The 17,909-nt window shown below is 39.8% G+C and overlaps 2 protein-coding genes across 5 annotated transcripts in view; both read left to right on the forward strand.

Moving 5' to 3' along the window:
• kcnh2a (potassium voltage-gated channel, subfamily H (eag-related), member 2a) overlaps positions 1–9,726 on the forward strand; it is a 35,910-nt gene extending 26,184 nt beyond the window's left edge. The window contains exons 6-15 of the mRNA XM_079451577.1: positions 3,913–4,335; positions 4,443–4,839; positions 4,973–5,172; positions 5,312–5,564; positions 5,998–6,191; positions 6,274–6,400; positions 6,621–6,821; positions 7,326–7,521; positions 7,907–8,099; positions 8,205–9,726. Coding sequence (XP_079307703.1) covers positions 3,913–4,335; positions 4,443–4,839; positions 4,973–5,172; positions 5,312–5,564; positions 5,998–6,191; positions 6,274–6,400; positions 6,621–6,821; positions 7,326–7,521; positions 7,907–8,099; positions 8,205–8,615 — 2,595 coding nt within the window. The 3' untranslated portion in view covers positions 8,616–9,726. The remainder of the gene's footprint in view (positions 1–3,912; positions 4,336–4,442; positions 4,840–4,972; positions 5,173–5,311; positions 5,565–5,997; positions 6,192–6,273; positions 6,401–6,620; positions 6,822–7,325; positions 7,522–7,906; positions 8,100–8,204) is intronic.
• A 958-nt stretch (positions 9,727–10,684) lies between these two features.
• The window catches only part of map4l (microtubule associated protein 4 like), a 28,265-nt gene continuing 21,040 nt past the window's right edge, over positions 10,685–17,909 (forward strand). For 2 of the 4 annotated variants that reach the window (XM_079453213.1, XM_079453214.1), the window contains exons 1-2: positions 10,688–10,787; positions 14,709–14,893. In XM_079453213.1, the coding sequence (XP_079309339.1) occupies positions 14,713–14,893 (181 nt within the window). In that variant the 5' untranslated portion in view covers positions 10,688–10,787; positions 14,709–14,712. Of the gene's footprint in view, positions 10,788–14,708; positions 14,894–17,909 lie in introns of all 4 variants that reach the window. The other 2 variants (XM_079453212.1, XM_079453211.1) reach the window with 2 other exon arrangements.

Here is a 17,909-nt window from a genome sequence, read left to right on the forward strand (position 1 = left end):
ATTTATATGTGCAATCGGCGTGCAGTTGTGTTTCATTGTGTGAATGGTTTGTCCGTGGTTTATCAAAGGTTGATGTTGGGGGCTTGCAGCTTGTAGTCTCGTAAAGCAGATTGTGCTTTGGCTATAGGCATACATACAAACACGCGTTTATGTGTTTGTTTTTATGTTGTATATTATACTCATACTTGCATCCTTCTTTATTCTCGGCAGCAACTACTTTTTGCTTCCTTTATGGATTAACATTAAACTTAAATAGCTCGCCCGTGGCACACTATGTTCATGACATTTCAAATCTGTGACTTTTTTCTTCTGCAGAACACAAAAGAAGATATTTTGAAGAATGTTGGGAACCAAATGATATTGGTCCTCATTGTGGTTTTGCGTCCATTCAATGGACATCAGAGACATTTCTCAAAATATCTGTTCAGTCATATAGGCATGAAATGACATGAGGGTGAATAAATGACTTTATTTTTATTTTAAGAGCATTAAAGTGACTTGACTTGGTCCGGCTAATAAATTAGCAGCGTTACTGCTGATGTTATTGCACAGAACTTTGTTATGGAATAGGACTTTGGCTCTAGATCAAACATGTAAATTGTGTGGTGAGTCAGAGAACAAGGAGCCAGTGAGTAGAGCAGTGTGTTATGGTTTGTTTGAGCTGCAGTTCCATCCCAGAAGGCTATTTTGAGTCCAAGGCCGGTTCCTTAACCCTCAGCATCCCTTCGCTCTCTGTTTTACTCCTGCTGTTTTCTCATATCACATTAGCCTTGGAATGACATGTCCAACACTTACCCCAACACATACACACAGACCTGTGAAGCTATATAAGTGAAAAGCGTTCGGTTGTTTTATATATTTAGAGAATATTAACCCTGCCTTAACTTTTAAACATGATTCACTGTGTGTGAGGACATTTTCAGATATTGCTTAAGCTGTACACAAACGCAAACACAATAATTCTAGACAGTTAAATAACAAAAAACAATAAAAATTAAATATATACATATAAAAACCACCAAAAAGCATTTGGAGCCTGGTACATAACAATTGATGGGGGTACAGTTATAAAGCTGAGCTGCTTGCTCAGATACTGCAGGTGTGTATTCTGGTTGCACCGAGCTCTTAGCTGGGCATTGCAATGATCACTCTTATGCTTTATCACCATTACACCCAGTGCACTTCGTTCCTGCAAATAGTTCACTGTGAACCTCTTAAAATAAACCGTGTTTGCTAAATGACAAATGAGCGAGATCAGGAAAGAGGAGCATTTGGTCCATCTGTGCTGAGAAGTTATAATTAGATCAAATGTTTTTTTAGACCGAGTGGCCTTGTTTTGCATGTGAGTTGATGCTGTTAGGGGTGATTTCGCGGACGCAAATAGGGAGCGATGCAGTCGCGACATGCATACAGTGCATCGAGTGTGAAATATTTCAAGTTTTATAGTGCGGTTTTAGTCACAAAATGTGAATCACCACTTAATCAACTTTGAAGCTGGTCCAGACCTTGAGGTGCTTGATACAATAAGGTGTTGGTATGATTAGCTTGGGTGACAGAAATCCCCACTTGCTCCCCGGGCGCTGCAGTGATAGCTGCCCACTGCTCCGGGTGTACGTGTGTTCACTACTCTCTGGATGGGTTAAATGCAGAGGTCACATTTCAGGTTTGGTTCACCATAACTGACAAATAGGTCACTTTCATAAAGTCTGCTTCATTGATTGTTTAATCACAAGACGCTGAGTTTGGTGCATCTCAAGTTCTTCCAGTGTGGGCTCTCTCTCTGTGTCTTTCTTCACCCCTTTGATGAAGTTTCTAATTCAGTTTCTAAATGAATTAGGTATTAAGTCCATAAATATGATGGATCTTAAAATGAGGTTGAAATATTTGAAGATATTTTGTTTCTGTCAGAGCAAGAGTATAAGTATCATTATCTTGGTATGAAAATCATAGTCTTACTAATGCAGGTTGTGAATATTGTCTGTTTCTCTCCCTCTGTGTATGGTGATGTGTGTTTCCTCCTCAGGCAGTATATCATGAGTAAGAGTAATTAAAACCCTCGCACTAGCTATGAGCAAATGACTAAACATTGGTCACTTCTTTAGGGACCTGAAAAAACTAATGAGTTAGTTTGCTCTCCCGGCCAAAATGAATATTTAGACATGTTAGGCCTGAATGGTTTCCCTGCATTAATGTCTACTCGGTAAAGAACATCTCTGAGACTAAACATTAGTTTATTTTTCATAGGCCCTCTCAGGCCTTATTTACATTTGTCATTTACATGCGACCTGTATCTGGATCTTATCCACATACACATTGAAAAGACAAGTGTATGTTATCCGATCAGCGTGTCCTGCCGAGAAGCCCTTATGAAAATTACTGCCGTAAAACAGTGGTTATTACAAATAACTATGTTTTTGTAAAAAACATAGTTAAGGTTTGCCCTTAGTAATCAATGCAACAAAATTATGGTTACTACACTTGTACCACAAAAAACGAAAATTTTCGTAAGGGATGCACTGTGATCGTATCTCAGTGTAATGTGACCTCAATGTAGCCAGTATATCTACATTTACCGGTACAACTTCAAAGAAAACCCTACCCGCTATCATTATTCTCTAGTTTGGGCGAAGCCTGTCTGACTGCGGAGATGACAAATAGGCTACAGAGGAAAGTTAATCTGGTGGTCTGGCCATCTTGAGTAGCGGAACTTTTCCCGGTGGGCCGGAAGGGATGCTTGGGCCGGACAGACATACGGATTATAAACGCCAATTCACAATGACACGTTACGTACAGCCACCACGAATAGCAACACTGCTTTTCGAAACACCAGCAGCTTGTTTCTAACACACCCGAGTGTATTTACTTTATACGGTGTAATCAAATCAATCCCGAGAGATGCCGTACTGTCTGCTGCAGCTTGTCTTGTACTGTCCCCGGAAGACAGAAGCAGCAGCCGCGCAGACAAGAACGATATAAGTGGTCGCTTTGACCATAGTAATTTAGGCCTACTAAGTTAGGTCTAAGAAACTCTGGGTTTACCAAATAAAAAAACGGCCCCCGCCCAGGTTAGTTTCAAGAACTTTTAGAAACGGGCTTGAGTTAAATAGTTTCCCTCATTTCAGGGTTAATATACACAGTTTTCACTGAACCTCCTTTCTGAAATGGGTGTCCCTGATCTGCTCGTTCGGATCGCATGTTAATGACAAATATTAACGCAGCCTCCGTTTCTGTCTCCAAGTGTCAAAAGTGTATGATAATATTTGTGTGTCCAACTACTGCAAGCTTTGTAAAAGTTTTTTCCACAAATACACAGAACAGAAGATTATTAGCTTGGCTAACATATCGCATTTGCATAGCGTATACAACCTTGTGTTGCGAAATGACTGATGTAAAGGAAAGTACCTTACTAAGATTTATTACAATAGCCTAGTTGTTTTTATTCTAAGGGGAACATTGAAATCCTTATAATGGCATTTGAAAGGACAGTTCACCCCAAAATAAAAATTCTGTATCATTTATTCACACTCAAGTGGCTCAACCTGTATATGACTCTTTCTTCTATGGAAAAAGACATTCTGTGAAATATGTTGGTGATTTTGTGTCCATACCATGGAAGTCAACAGAAGCCAGTGTTGTTTGGTTGCCAACATTCTGTTCTGCAGAAGAAAGATAGTCATTGAGGTTCGGAATGACACGGGGATGAGTAAATGATAACTGAATTTTCATTTTAGGGTGAATTATCTCTTTGATATTATTGCGTAAATGCTGATGATATGCTATTTTGCAGTGCCTGTTTTAATATTACTTGTGATGAGACCGGTGCTGTATGTTCTATCCACAATAGATTTTCTTGCCTCCATACTAAACATCTTATATACAGTATATCTCACTTTCGACTGTTTCTTTCCACAGGTGCTGTCTCTGGGTGCAGATGTTCTTCCTGAGTATAAGCTCCAAGCTCCCCGTATCCACAAATGGACCATCTTACATTACAGCCCTTTCAAGGCAGTATGGGACTGGGTCATCTTGCTGCTTGTTATCTACACCGCCATCTTCACACCTTATTCTGCAGCCTTCCTGCTCAGTGATGAGGAAGAGGCGGCCATGCAGCATTGTGGATACTCCTGTAGTCCACTTAATGTGGTTGACCTCATTGTGGATATCATGTTCGTAGTAGACATTGTGATTAACTTTCGCACGACCTACGTGAATAGCAACGACGAAGTGATGAGTCAGCCCGGCCGAATAGCTGTCCACTATTTTAAAGGCTGGTTCCTCATTGACATGGTGGCTGCCATTCCCTTCGACTTGCTCATTTACCGCTCGGGAGAGGAGGTGAGTGGGCTTATGTGTAACAATGTCATCATTTGTGTGATTGTATTGCTGTACCTAAATCAGAAGTTATTTTCATCTGCTTCCTCATTGTTTTCATACATTAACAGACAACAACTCTCATTGGCCTACTGAAGACCGCTCGGCTGCTGCGATTGGTGCGTGTTGCACGTAAACTGGATCGGTACTCCGAGTATGGAGCTGCGGTGCTCTTTCTACTCATGTGCACATTCGCGCTGATTGCCCATTGGCTGGCCTGCATCTGGTATGCTATCGGGAACGTAGAGAGGAACGGCCAGTCACGGATTGGTTGGCTGGATTCTTTGGGAGATCAGCTGGGGAAGCCTTATAATGTGAACCTACCTGGATCAGGACCCACTATTAAAGACAAATACGTCACTGCCCTCTACTTCACCTTCAGCAGCCTCACTAGCGTAGGCTTTGGAAACGTCTCCCCAAATACCAACTCTGAGAAGATCTTCTCTATCTGTGTCATGCTCATTGGAGGTTAGTGTTTAGTTGAAAGTCAATAGGATTTCCTTCTGAACTGTGTTTTGGACTTGTTACCCTATTGTATACTGACAATGTGCACTCTAAAGTCTCATAAAATTAATTGAAATGTTTTCACATTTTCTCAAAGCTCTGATGTACGCTAGTATATTTGGAAACGTGTCAGCCATAATCCAGAGGTTGTACTCCGGCACCGCGCGTTACCACACGCAAATGCTACGGGTTCGGGAGTTCATCCGTTTCCACCAGATCCCCAACCCACTCAGGCAAAGACTGGAGGAGTATTTTCAACATGCTTGGTCCTATACCAACGGCATTGACATGAATGCTGTGAGTCACAGCCTCAAACATTATTGTGCGCACCTGGCTGCGTCAATCTAGTTTTCCCACTGTTTATTCTTGCAAACATGCATAACGGGCACACCACGCTGTATCATTTAATCACATCCTGTGTTTTTTCTCTCTCCAGGTGCTAAAGGGGTTCCCAGAATGCCTACAGGCAGACATCTGTTTGCATCTGAATCGTACCTTGTTGCAGAACTGTAAAGCTTTCAAGGGGTCCACTAAAGGCTGCTTGCGTGCTTTGGCTATGAAGTTTAAAACCACACATGCTCCACCAGGGGACACCTTGGTCCACGCCGGCGATGTGATTTCGGCACTCTACTTTATTTCTCGTGGCTCCATTGAGATCTTAAAGGGAGATGTGGTTGTCGCTATTTTAGGTAAAGGAGGGTTTGGGTGGTTGGTTTGGGAATATGTAACATGTTCAGATCAAAATAGTAGTTAAAACTTGACTGTACTCATTGTGAGTGTAAGCTTATGTAGCACATGATTTATTGTGCTTTTATTTCCAAAGAGACATTTTGAGTCGATTGCATATTGAACATTATGAACTACATACATTTTACAACCTTGTCATCCTGCTACGAAAAAGCATTTGTTTATTGTTTGAGACCCTATGTGGGAAAACTGTTGCTGTAGCTCCATCTTGTGGTGATGTGATGTAGCGTTAATGACACACAGGCCAACCACTCTTTATTAAAACCAACTTTTCCTGTTGTGTTAAACTCTTAATGATTCATTATTGCCTTTCAAAGAACATATTCTGTAATTCGTTAAAATGTAATTCTGTCATTCCCATCATTTTTCCTGCAGGCAAGAATGATATTTTTGGAGAGCCCATTAACTGTTTTGCACGTCCTGGAAAGTCAAGTTCAGATGTGAGGGCTTTGACGTACTGTGACCTGCACAAAATCCACAGAGAAGATGTTCTGGAAGTCCTGGACATGTATCCAGAGTTCTCAGACTACTTCTGGAGCAACCTGGAGATCACCTTCAACTTAAGAGATGTAAGATATGTCTGGGCGGTTTTTAAATGTAAGACATTATAAAGGAATGTGCTTTTAAATGGTTGTCTGATCATCTCAACAGACCAACACTAAAGTTGGGTCAATGAGTAGCGACCCTGATGATTCTGATACTGGCTGTCACAACCATCCTTCACACAGAGGAAAGTTGTTCTATCATACCAAGAATGAGAGAAAGTCCAATTCAAAAGGTATGCATGGAAAATGTACTGTACACGTTTTAGGGTTTTTCTAGGTCAGGGCTGTTTAATCCTGCTTGTGGGGGTCCCCTATACTGAGTTTAGCTCCAGTCCAAAACGAACATCTAAACCAGTTTATCAATTTCTTTAGGATTAAAACAAAGTGTGTTTGATTCTGCATGACACTCCTGTTTTAGACTTTTGGTTAACACTTTTCAATGTCGCTCATTAGCAAATAAAACAGAGGGGCCAGAAGACAATCCCAACAGAATTCAGGACTCAGATATTTTTGCCTCCCCGTCCAGCAGTGATGACGAGGAAGAGTCCAAGCAGCCGTCTGTATTAGTAAACCGCTCTCAAAGCCATATCGCCAGCTTCGATAATGCAAATGGGGAAAACCACAAAACCAGTACCTCTTTTAATACACTGTCAGGTAAGATTCTTAATGTATCCTCTTTTTTAAATAAAAGCCTTGTTGTCAAATTTAGGTGTATTGCGTCTAGCTGAGAAAGGCTGACTAAGAATATTACACAAAACCCCCCAAGAAATGGACTTACATTACATACCTGAAAGTATTTCAACACACCCTTCTATTTCACCGATTTCATCTGATAATAACAGGTAGTCGATCGAGCATAAAGCAATGCAATATCAAAACAAACCTTTACAGTAGAAGACTAAAATGCTTAAGTGAGTCTGGCCTTCACAAAGCCACACTGAGATGTGGGACACTGAATGAGTGCAAATGGAAAACCTTTAAAAAAGGAATGTGGAAGCTCTTATAGCAGAGGACAATGGACCAACTTCTAAAAAACATTCTTTTTAAATGAAGTGCTCAGTTAGCACATACTGGTGCGGTTGTCCATACGCTTGGCCATGTTATTAGCACTTAAGTGCAGTTAATGCATCATTGTGATATATTTTTATTTTAAATTAGGAGCTCTTTCAGGTGTCTCAAACATGTTCAGTTTCTGGGGGGAGCACCGTGGCCATCAGTACCAGGAAGTACCCTGCCACAGCATGTCCTTTCCCTCATCCTCAGTTCCATCCAATACTGTCCTGCACAATGATACACATCATCATTGCACCGAGGTAGAGAACAGACTGGAACTGATGCAAAAACAGCTTCACCGGTGAGATCCAGCTTGCTTCTTATTTGGGCTGTTAAACAATTAATCTCCTCCAGAAAAAGTTTGTGTTTACTTATTATATGTTTGTGTACTGTGCATATTAATATTGTATTTAAAAACAAATCCATAATTTTAAGAAACATATAAAATCAATTAATGTTTATATAATTTTAATTGTATAAAAATATACTTGCAAATATTTTCTAAATATATGTATGTGTATGTTAAAAAACACAAAATAAATATGCACAGTACACAGACATATATTATGTAAACACTAAGTTTTATTCAGGATGTGATTAATCACGATTAATCGTTTAACATTTTTGGTCTTTATTCCTTAAAACGATATATGTTTTGAGCTCTGTTTGTGGTCTTCTTTTATAAGACTTGAGAATCGGATGTCAACAGATATCGGGGCCATAATGCAGTTGCTTCAGAGGCAGATGGTGCAGATTCCACCCACCTACAGCTCTGTGATTGCTCCTTTAGAGACATCCCCGAATCCACCCAAACCAGGCCAAAAACTGGTTCAGCCTGTCAACCCTTTAGAAACAGACACGCCAACCATTTCCTCCGAGGTATCACACATGATTAAACAATAGTAATCGACTCCTTGTATCTTTGAAGACATAGCCACTCTAAATGTCAATATTTAATTCATCCTCTTTTTTTCCTTTTCCAAGATACTTGATCCGCAGGACTTTGCTGACAGTCCTATGAAGTCCAATGAAAGCCTGTCAGGGGCTATGGAGCTCCAGCTACTGGATTGTTCCCCACAGCCCTCCACTGATGGTCAGGCCGTCAAACAGAGTTCTCCTGAGGCTTCCATGGAGACATGGCCACATAGCATGGGCCAGAGTTCATCAAACCTCTCAGAGGATCTTGCAGCACACACTGATTCCCGGCAGACTGATCAAAGAAATTATCATTTTTTATCAGAGTCTTTTGGAACAGTTCACCATCCACAAGCTGGACAGAGGCTAGATGCAGAGCTGGAGTGTCAAAGACGCCTGTCATTGCCAGTGCGACAACATCAGTTAGAGGATGATTCCTCAAAAAACCCTACAAAACACGGCTCTGATCCAGGGAGTTAAGAGTGAAGTGTTGGTTTAAACATCTCAGTGACAATAATGCTTACAAGGACCACCACTGGGCAGAGAGTTCCTTCTTCAGTACCTCGGGTTCATATAAATTACCTCAGACAGTCTAATGTAGAGGTGTATGTACCTGTAGTTTGGTATATGTGTGTTAGCTGGTCTAACAATATTGTTTTTTCTGAAAGCATTTTATTTTGCAAGTGTTCATTTGTTATTCTGAGGTGTGAATGCAATGATTTAGCATATCAGTTTTGTGTGTTTGGAATTAACAATGGTCCGTCTGGAATAAAAGTATGTCTCGGACTTACGAATTCACTGAAACGACCAACCAGAGTAAGAATGGCTAAGGTTTGTGACAAGGAAGCGTATATCAGGTGGCAGAACACAAGCTCATCTCACGTAGCTGAAATACCTCTGAGTGAGTCGATCCAGGAAAGACTGATACCTGCTGAATGATACGACTGCCTTTTACAGTACATTACTGAAAGCATGTGTTAATATCTTTCACTGCGCAGATTTTCCCAACATAATATATTATCACTAAATATATAATTATTGGTTTGACCAAAGGGTCAAAGTGTGTAGAATGTGATTTAGAAAGTGTAGGTTAAAACATAATGTCCAAAATCCATATCGCTAGTGCAGTTAGTGTAGTAAATACGTAAACTTTTAACCATTTGCTGCTTGTCCATGCCAAACACATTCAGTAGTAAACCATACCTTTCAACAAAGATAATATTATGAAATGTGGTGTATAGAAAGAGTATCTTGGATTGTTCAAATGTATTATAACATGTAGTAATTTATTGCAATATTGAGTAGAAATATTTATTGTTATAGCTTACTGAATTATTATTGTGCAGATATGATCACCAATGAACTTGGATCATATTCACACCAAATAAATGAATTGGACCATCCAAATGTTTTTTGTAGTTTGTCAAGCACATATCCTATATGTGCGTGTCTGTATGTGAAGGAATGTTCTGTCATTATTGCATTTCAGTGGTGTCAAACGCATTTCTTCTGTCGAGAAAGTCATTATGACGTGATGACTTCTGAACAATGTGTATTCAAATACAGTACAATCGTGTGCAATTTTTCACGCTAAACTGTGTTGTTGTCTTTTGAAATATTCTTTGAGCATCAAAATAATTCACATTTGTGTTTATAAGAAAAATGTGTACTTTAAAAAAGTATACTTTCCATTTACACTTTTATTCTATTTAATATGCTATTAAATACATATTTCCCTCTGTGGTGGGCAGGAAAAGCACACTCAAAACTACATAAATAACCATAACATAGGTGAGATATGAGAAAATAGAAGCAAAAAGATAAAATGAATTATTGCCAAAGAGCATATCTGTCAATGTTAAAGCGGTCTATTTATAAAGTATACAAGAATTGTATTGAATATTGTATTGATATAAGTATTTAATTGTTTGAGTGTAACTCCAAAAAGTAAACACAGCTAGTGAACTGGGAACATAGCAGACAAACACCTACTTTAAGTCCTGCACAAAGTCTTGTTATAGTTTTATAGTAAGAACTCCCACAAGCACTTAATCAAGTTACAGAACCGGATACACTACAAAATAGAGGAAATCCGTACTTCCACATCACCTGATGCCCTTATACACTCTTTGCCTGTGTTTTTAGAGGGTTATTTAGCTGCTGTATGACTTACAATTGGGGAATTTTCAATATTAAAAAAAATCACAGACAGAATAATCTTCTTCATCCACGTCTTTTTTAAGTGCTTTATTAAATCAATGCCACAAGAGCAAGAGGTCTTCATCCACGTCAACTCGTCTGATAGATACGGGATGACGACAGACCACGCCCACCTTGCATGAACGGCTAGACGGAGTAAAGTTTCTGTTCAGTGCCAATTCAGCTGTTTTAATGCCAAATGATTGCCTCTCATCTTCATCGCCGTACTGGTGAGTTTCTGCCGTCCATCAATGCCCATTAATCGAGATGATGCTCAGGGAACCAAACGTAGACAGACGGATCAATAAGAACGAGTAAAATATATCAGAGTTGTGATTGGTCGAGATAATTAAGGGGCGGGCGCTGCCTTGCGTTCGCAGAGGCGCACTGTAACGAGAAAGCGGACGTCGATGAACACTACAGCATACTGAATTTTAAAAACAACAACAACGGGTAAGTGCGTTTTGACATTGCGATTAACGCTCGCGTTGCACTGCTAAAAATGAACTCATGCTATAAGGCCATATGCATTAACGGAGATAGAAATTATTCATTTGTCCAGCGCGTTACGTGCGCGTCAGAGTCATATAGGGTCTGATTCAGTCGCTTTCAGTTGGCAGGCGTTACGGCATTGTTATGGACGCGCAAGCTCGCGATGCGATGTACATACAAGGCACACAATGACAGCCATAGTCTCTTATCCGTTTGCAAACGTTTGTTCATCAATATACGTGCCCGGTCGAGATTTCTCTTTGTTTGGGCACTGCCGCAGTTTGGCGGAGATGCTCCAGACAGGTGTCTGCGCATCAACATGAGAAAACCTTCAAGTTACATCATTTCAGCAGTGGCAGATATTGCTTCAGTAACCAGCCTTCGAGACTTCTGATTATTTGTGGGATGAAGAAATCTTGTGAGGTTTCCTGTAGTCTTAAAAAGGACGCGTAAAGTTATTCATCCCCATCTACACTGCACACTGGATCCTTTTTGTAGTGACTGTAATGGTCGTTAATTGTTATTTCGCATGTAAATCGGCGCACATTGTGCTATTGCGCAGCGTGGAGAACGTTTAATACGCGCAAGCATCTGGTGTGCTCGGCTTTCTGCAGTGCACCTCCTCAACATGTCTAATGCACATGCGTCGTCATACTGTAAAACTGATCTGAAGTGAAACGCACGCCCGACGCATTGAAGGTCATGTACGTATGCCTGGAAGCGGAACATGGCGTTTGGTGGTGGGAAATATGTTCTTTGGCTTATTTGATATAGCAAATTCATTCATTATAAAGGAACAGAGGAAAAAAACTCCCACTCTGTGCTGTCCTCGTTGACCACACCCCCTCATGTCTTATTGCTCATATTCCTTCTTTTATACATTGTGAAAGGCTTTGTTTCCTAATAGGCCGTAATCATATATCTTTCAGTTTTATTGTTTATTTATCTTTAACAAGTTTGGAGACGTGTTATACGATTATACATTTTAGGTATATTTTTAGGTGTATTTAATCATTTCTGTGTGAATCTAGTTGATTGAAACATGTTGCATGAGAAGTTAATTTTGTAAATATAGTCAAAGACCTTCTGTGAAAAAGGCTATAAAAGGAAACAAATGTACACCTAATGTCATTTGGCTAAAAAAAAACGCTTTACCATTCTGTAATATTAACCATCTAAATTTATATAACTGAACTGGCTTGAACCCTCAGTCTCATTATATGTTAATGGACACATAAAGCTCAGTAGATGGTGTGCTGTTTGCTGGACTGTTGTAATTCTGGGGTGTCAGGTCTGGGCCTGCTGGCCTGTTGTGATGCCCTGTGTCCCGTCTTGCATAATCTCCATGATTATAATCCGCACAGACACCCCCCTACACTGTTTGGCAGTGACCATGGGTGTTTACAAGACAGTATCACTCCCCATTTTAGGACCCTTCTAGTAGTGTAATGAAGAAAAGTATAAAAAACGGTATATTTAGATCACACTGTATTGAAGATTCCAGTCTGCTTGTCGAACTGACCACCACTGATGGACCGTTAACCTACTTTTTGGAAGGCTGGCTTGACACTGGCGCAGAAACATAAATCGTCACAATGAGTGGCAGCCAGTAACCTCATGCTTAGTGGCTTTGGCACACAATGGAAGACATTGAGTCAGACCCCCGTCCCACGTTGTGTGTGCATTCATACAGGGATGTTTGGAATACTGCGTTTACAGTACAGCAACACAAATGACAGCCCAATCCCAGCTAGAAAATCCTTGTGTGGTCTCCGTTCTCCTTTAGATCAAACGAGGATGGAGTGTACGACTCTGTCAGATGATGCTTGAGCAATATTTAAAGGTCCGGTTGAACAGACAGTTTCTGCCAATCTCAAATTAATCTTGAGTATATTTGCATTCAGTCATTTAGCAGATGCTTTTACCCATTAATGTACCTGAGTGGACCGCCTAAGTAAATGCATTAAAGTTGTGCATTATCCCTGCACAACTTTTTTGATTCACTATGAGCTTGTGTTGTTTACATTGCATGTACACGACGATATTTTCCTTTTTACCTTGCCATGCGCGTGCTTTTCCAGAAGAATTGCCCAATAAAGGTCTTAGAAAAGTTGTTACGTAATGATTTTTAATGTTCTTTCCGAAACCTATAAGATCCTTGGGGTAGTGTATCGAGCACAGAAATACTACTATACTTGTATACTATTACGTATGCAAGTTGACCACGTCAAACATGAGAAGCCAGCATGATTAACATTGTAAATAATGTCAGAATGCACGAAACAGCGTTAAATCCATCCTTTAAAAGATGCATCTGGTGAACAAGAAAATAAATCTTATTTTGATTTTGTTTGTTGTGTTTTGTGCTCTCTGCTTTTATAACATTGTTTTTTTTATAACATTGTTATTTTGATTTATGTATGTTTACATGATTTATCATGCTATAGTATATAAAATATATGACACCTTGCATTTCTTTCTCTTTTTAACACTTACCAACAAACATTATTGAGACCTGCCTTTGACTTTAGACTAAAGTGATCAAGAGCAGTCCCTGCCAGTCTGCCAGATAGATAGAGTTGCCACTCTTTGCCAGGGCTTGTGGCATCATGCAGATTAGAGAGACAAACTGCTGAATCACAAAAATGCACAGACCGCATGCGTGTGTCCCAGCAGTAAAAGTGCAGGAATGTACCTGTGACTCATTTGCCACGGTCTGATGGTTAAACCTCCATATGACCTGCCATATGTTCTGTTCCCTTTGAAATCACAGAAATAACTCGGGAATACATTGAAAATAAATGCTACGAATAACAGAATCATTTTTTTCGCAATAGTTCATGGAGGTTAACATTGAAAAAGAGCCACATGTTCATTGTTATCATTGTTACTGGGATGATGATCCTACAAATACTTGCTATGGTCACTAAAAGTGAAGATGTACAGTGGTCAGACTGTGTGTTTTTCTGAACGTTTTATGTTCTTACAGTGCAATGTTGTGTCTGACTGGGAGCCTCTGTACAGTAACAGCTGATTACAGTAAGTGTTGTTGGGCTGATGCTGTGACTTCTGTGGGGGGAGGTTAGGAGATGAGTGAATTCTGTCCATCTGACTGATTCAAGGGGGAATCACGCTGGTTCTAATCCCTTGTTTTTTGGACCAGCTGAGCTTTCACCGGGATATCAACAAAAAGAATTACACTTTACATCCATGTGCATGCAAAAGGAGGGGAAAGCACAAAGAGAGGAGGAACGAAATGCTTAGACAATGCCATGGAGAATTAGTGAAAGAGAATAGTAAAGATCAACTAACAACTAAAGAATAGAGAGCGATTTGGGGGGGTGGATTTTGGGTAAATTCTGGAGAAGTAGCATTTTAATCCCATGTTAAACTAGGAACAGATTTACATAATCATATTAAAGGGGTCATATGGCGCGAATACGGGTTCTTATGCATCTTTGGTGTATTATAAGTTGCCCATGCATGTATTAGATACGTAAAATTGCTAGAATTTAAGTGTCGGAACAAAAGAGGCATTCTATGTTTATGTTTATGCCCGTGAGGTGGCCGTACCTGTCAGTATAATTGCTTTGGAACCTGATTCCAAACATGGTAAGAGGCGCTACATTTCCGTCACACGCTTGCAGTATTCGACCAATCACTACGCACTGGTTAACTGGCCAAACATAGCATGGTGGATTTTTGTAAAAATCCTGTATACACATTGCATTACATCGAAAAAAACTATAATATTCGTTTTAGCCGTGTCATATGAACTCATATGTGCTCTTTCGGCTTTATTTCCTTTTAATGGATCTACTTAAGTGGGAAAATCCATGCTTGCTTTGTTTTGACTCATTGCCTCTTTTCTCCTTTTTTCAGTAGGATGGACTTTAATTTACGTGATGCATTCACAGGCGGTGCGCCTAAGGCGGCCCAGGACAGCCTGCTGAAGAGAGATTTTGTGGCCGGGTTAGAGGCACAGACCTTCGACGATAAAGTTGGTGAGACTGTTGGAAAGACAGAGTATCGCCCCCTCTTGGATGGAATCGATGGAAAGAGGGAAGGTATGCCTTACTGCATGAACTCAAATATACCACTCACATTTATCGGAATATTCTGGCAAAAGCCATTCACTTTATTTTGATCTGGTTGCATATGCCATTCAGGTTGGTTCTTTGATAAGCAGTTCAGTTGTATTTAGAGTTTAAAGAGTATTTTTGTCTAAGCCTGGTCTGCACATAAGCCTGATCCTAGCAGACAACATCATTGATCAAATTTAAGAATTTTAGCCCCTTCAGATGCCTCAAACACTGCTGCCAGAAATCAGCTTTTCTGAACTCTGAACTTAAGCTCCAGACAAGCAGACAGCCTTCATTTTACAACCATAAACCCTGTTATTCTCAAATCCAGATGTTTGTTACAGTACAGTATGTGCTGTACCAGGGCACATTGTCATAATACAGGAGCTTGAAATGTATTAGGGTACTGATGGTGTTGAAGCTTCACGTTGAATAATTAAATGAAAGAAACACTACTGCTTGGAGGTCAAATATGTTACTTTTTAACATTGGACCGTTTTGTGAAGCTACAAAAGATTTAAGTACTGCAAATGTGCATTTGGCTTCTAGGTCATTCATTTTGGAAAAGCAATGCAAAGTCTGTTATGTTCTCCACATGTAAGATCATTTGCAGCAATGTCAGCCTTCTCATTATGATGTAGTGCTTACCTGATATGGTAACACTTTATAATTAGATTGTATTTGTTAACATTAGTATGCCTTTACTAACATGAACTAACAATGAGCTATATCGTTTCTTTCAGCATGTATTAATCCTTGTTAATGTTAATGTCAATACAGTTATTCATGTTAGCTCATGGTGCAAGCTAACTAATGTTTACAATCTGTTAACACTGTACAGCACTATGTTTTAAAAATGTATTGGTATTAATGGCAGGGCAACTGTGGAGATGAACTTCTCACCAATATTTTGAATATAGACTGCAATACCAAGCCCACCCGCTAGATGTCAACCTACCATACGTTTTTTAAATGCGTCCGAACTACAGGACCCATTCAATAAATAGTTTATTTAAAGAGTTAGTAAACTTAGATCATGAAAATGACATTTCAGGCAGTGTGTTATGTTGCCGTGTTTGAAAGTAAGCAGTCTGCCAAGTTGTAAGTCCGAAGGAAAATGAATAACAAAGTTATTGGATGGTGAAAAAGTGAGTCGAATCACGCAAACGAGACGTTGCCTAGGCCGAGTCTCCAACCGTCGCGTATCTACGTCACTAGAAATAGTCCCCGCCTACGTTTTGCTGGGACTGCCGCGAAAACTTTACTCTCCTCCCTCAAACACTGTCACTCGTTCGTGATGCGTGTGCATCTTGTCTAGAACCTGTGTTCTACGTCGTGAAACTAAGTCCGTCTAATTTAAACTACCAAAGGAAGAACCTTTGAGGAAACAATGGTTACAATTCATTTTTCAAAGGACACCAAAGGGGTATAACCCCAGTGTTTTACTGTGCACACGTCATTTCACGAAGATTGCTTCAATAATCTTGGCGCGTTCAACAAATTTCAACAAATCGTTTATTTAATACAATTATTATACAGTAAAATAATGATACAAATGAATATTTCCAGAAATTAAATTAAATATACTGTAAATAGTAATATTATAAACACAAACCGAAAGTTAACTGGGTCAGACGCACACGTCTGATGAAACGGTCTATAGGTACAGTCTTGTCAAACTATTTTGTTAAGGTAGTAGGCTAGTAATTCTTTCCTTCATCGGGTGATTGTGCTGAGAGAAATAAGCTCTGGTATTGACAAAGCAAAAAAAGATTTATGGAAATTGCGTGGTGTCTGTTGACAAGCGCTTGGAGGCTCATTTCTAAAGAACAAAGTACATGTGAAAATGATTATTCAATAACTGTGCTGGTCATTAGGTTCAATAGGCTGCTACTTGGAAAGATAATAATATTACACATGTACTTAAATGTCAGATATAATCCTTAATGTCTTTCTTGATATCATCATAACCTTAATATAATTTGGCATCTAATAAACTGGAGTTCAGCAAAAATTTATTTAATCTACTGGCTACAGGTAAATGCTTTGAAATGTGTTAGTGTTCACTAATCTTGTCTTTCTTATATATAAACTGTCATTTTGTCAGTTTTCATGCAAATTTCCCTGCAAATATATGCTATATATATGCTCTCCCCATATCTGCAGAAAAGAGGTTCTTCATCGCAGCATGACTTGGCATTCTGCACCTAAAGTGCCTCGTGTCTGGAACAAAAATAGCTATATTTAGTTGCATCTTCCATTTTTGTTTTTTTTAATTCAGCTACTTTACAGGTTCATGTGCTTCAAAAAGGGTTTATAAATCTGGGCCTGTAAACAGTACATGAAAACACATAGATGATTTTGCACCCCTTAAGGGGCATCATCATATTTAGGCGTTCTCTGCAAAATAAAATCCAAATCCCTGCCATACAACTAAAAGAAGAATGAAAACAAATTACTTAAGGCATAAACATCAGTCACCTTGAGGCTGACCTCAAAGGCCTGGCCAACATATTCCCTCAGCATCTCTGCTTATACAGCTCGATCCAGCAGACAGATACAGTGTGACTTACAATGACATGTACATCCATCCCATTCCACAAAGAGGATAATTGCATGGCGCGGGTATATGGTCCAGCCCTGTGGGAACGTGATCATTAACCCGAGGCCGGTATCTGAGCTAATGCTGTTTCAGTGCTGGTTGCACGTGTCAGTCTCTCTTGATGCTGACAGAACACTTTGCCTTGGGAATCAAGAGCAGACTCAGCTGGTTGTGTAGCTATGGTAACAGGCCTGCAGTACCAGTCTGTCCTGTCTTCTCAACATCATCTCCACAGTTGCCCTGCCATTAATACCTAAATGTTAGAATGGATGTGAGGCCTATTTTGAGGGACACCCCCACTGCCTTTGACACAGGGGACACATTAAACTAGACAGATCTGAAGTTGCTCATGCTATTTCAGACTTCCTTTCATATGACAAACACAGTTTATGTGCGTAT

This window comes from Barbatula barbatula, assembly GCF_947034865.1.
Source record: "Barbatula barbatula genome assembly, chromosome: 3".
Classification (NCBI taxonomy): Eukaryota; Metazoa; Chordata; class Actinopteri; order Cypriniformes; family Nemacheilidae; genus Barbatula; species Barbatula barbatula.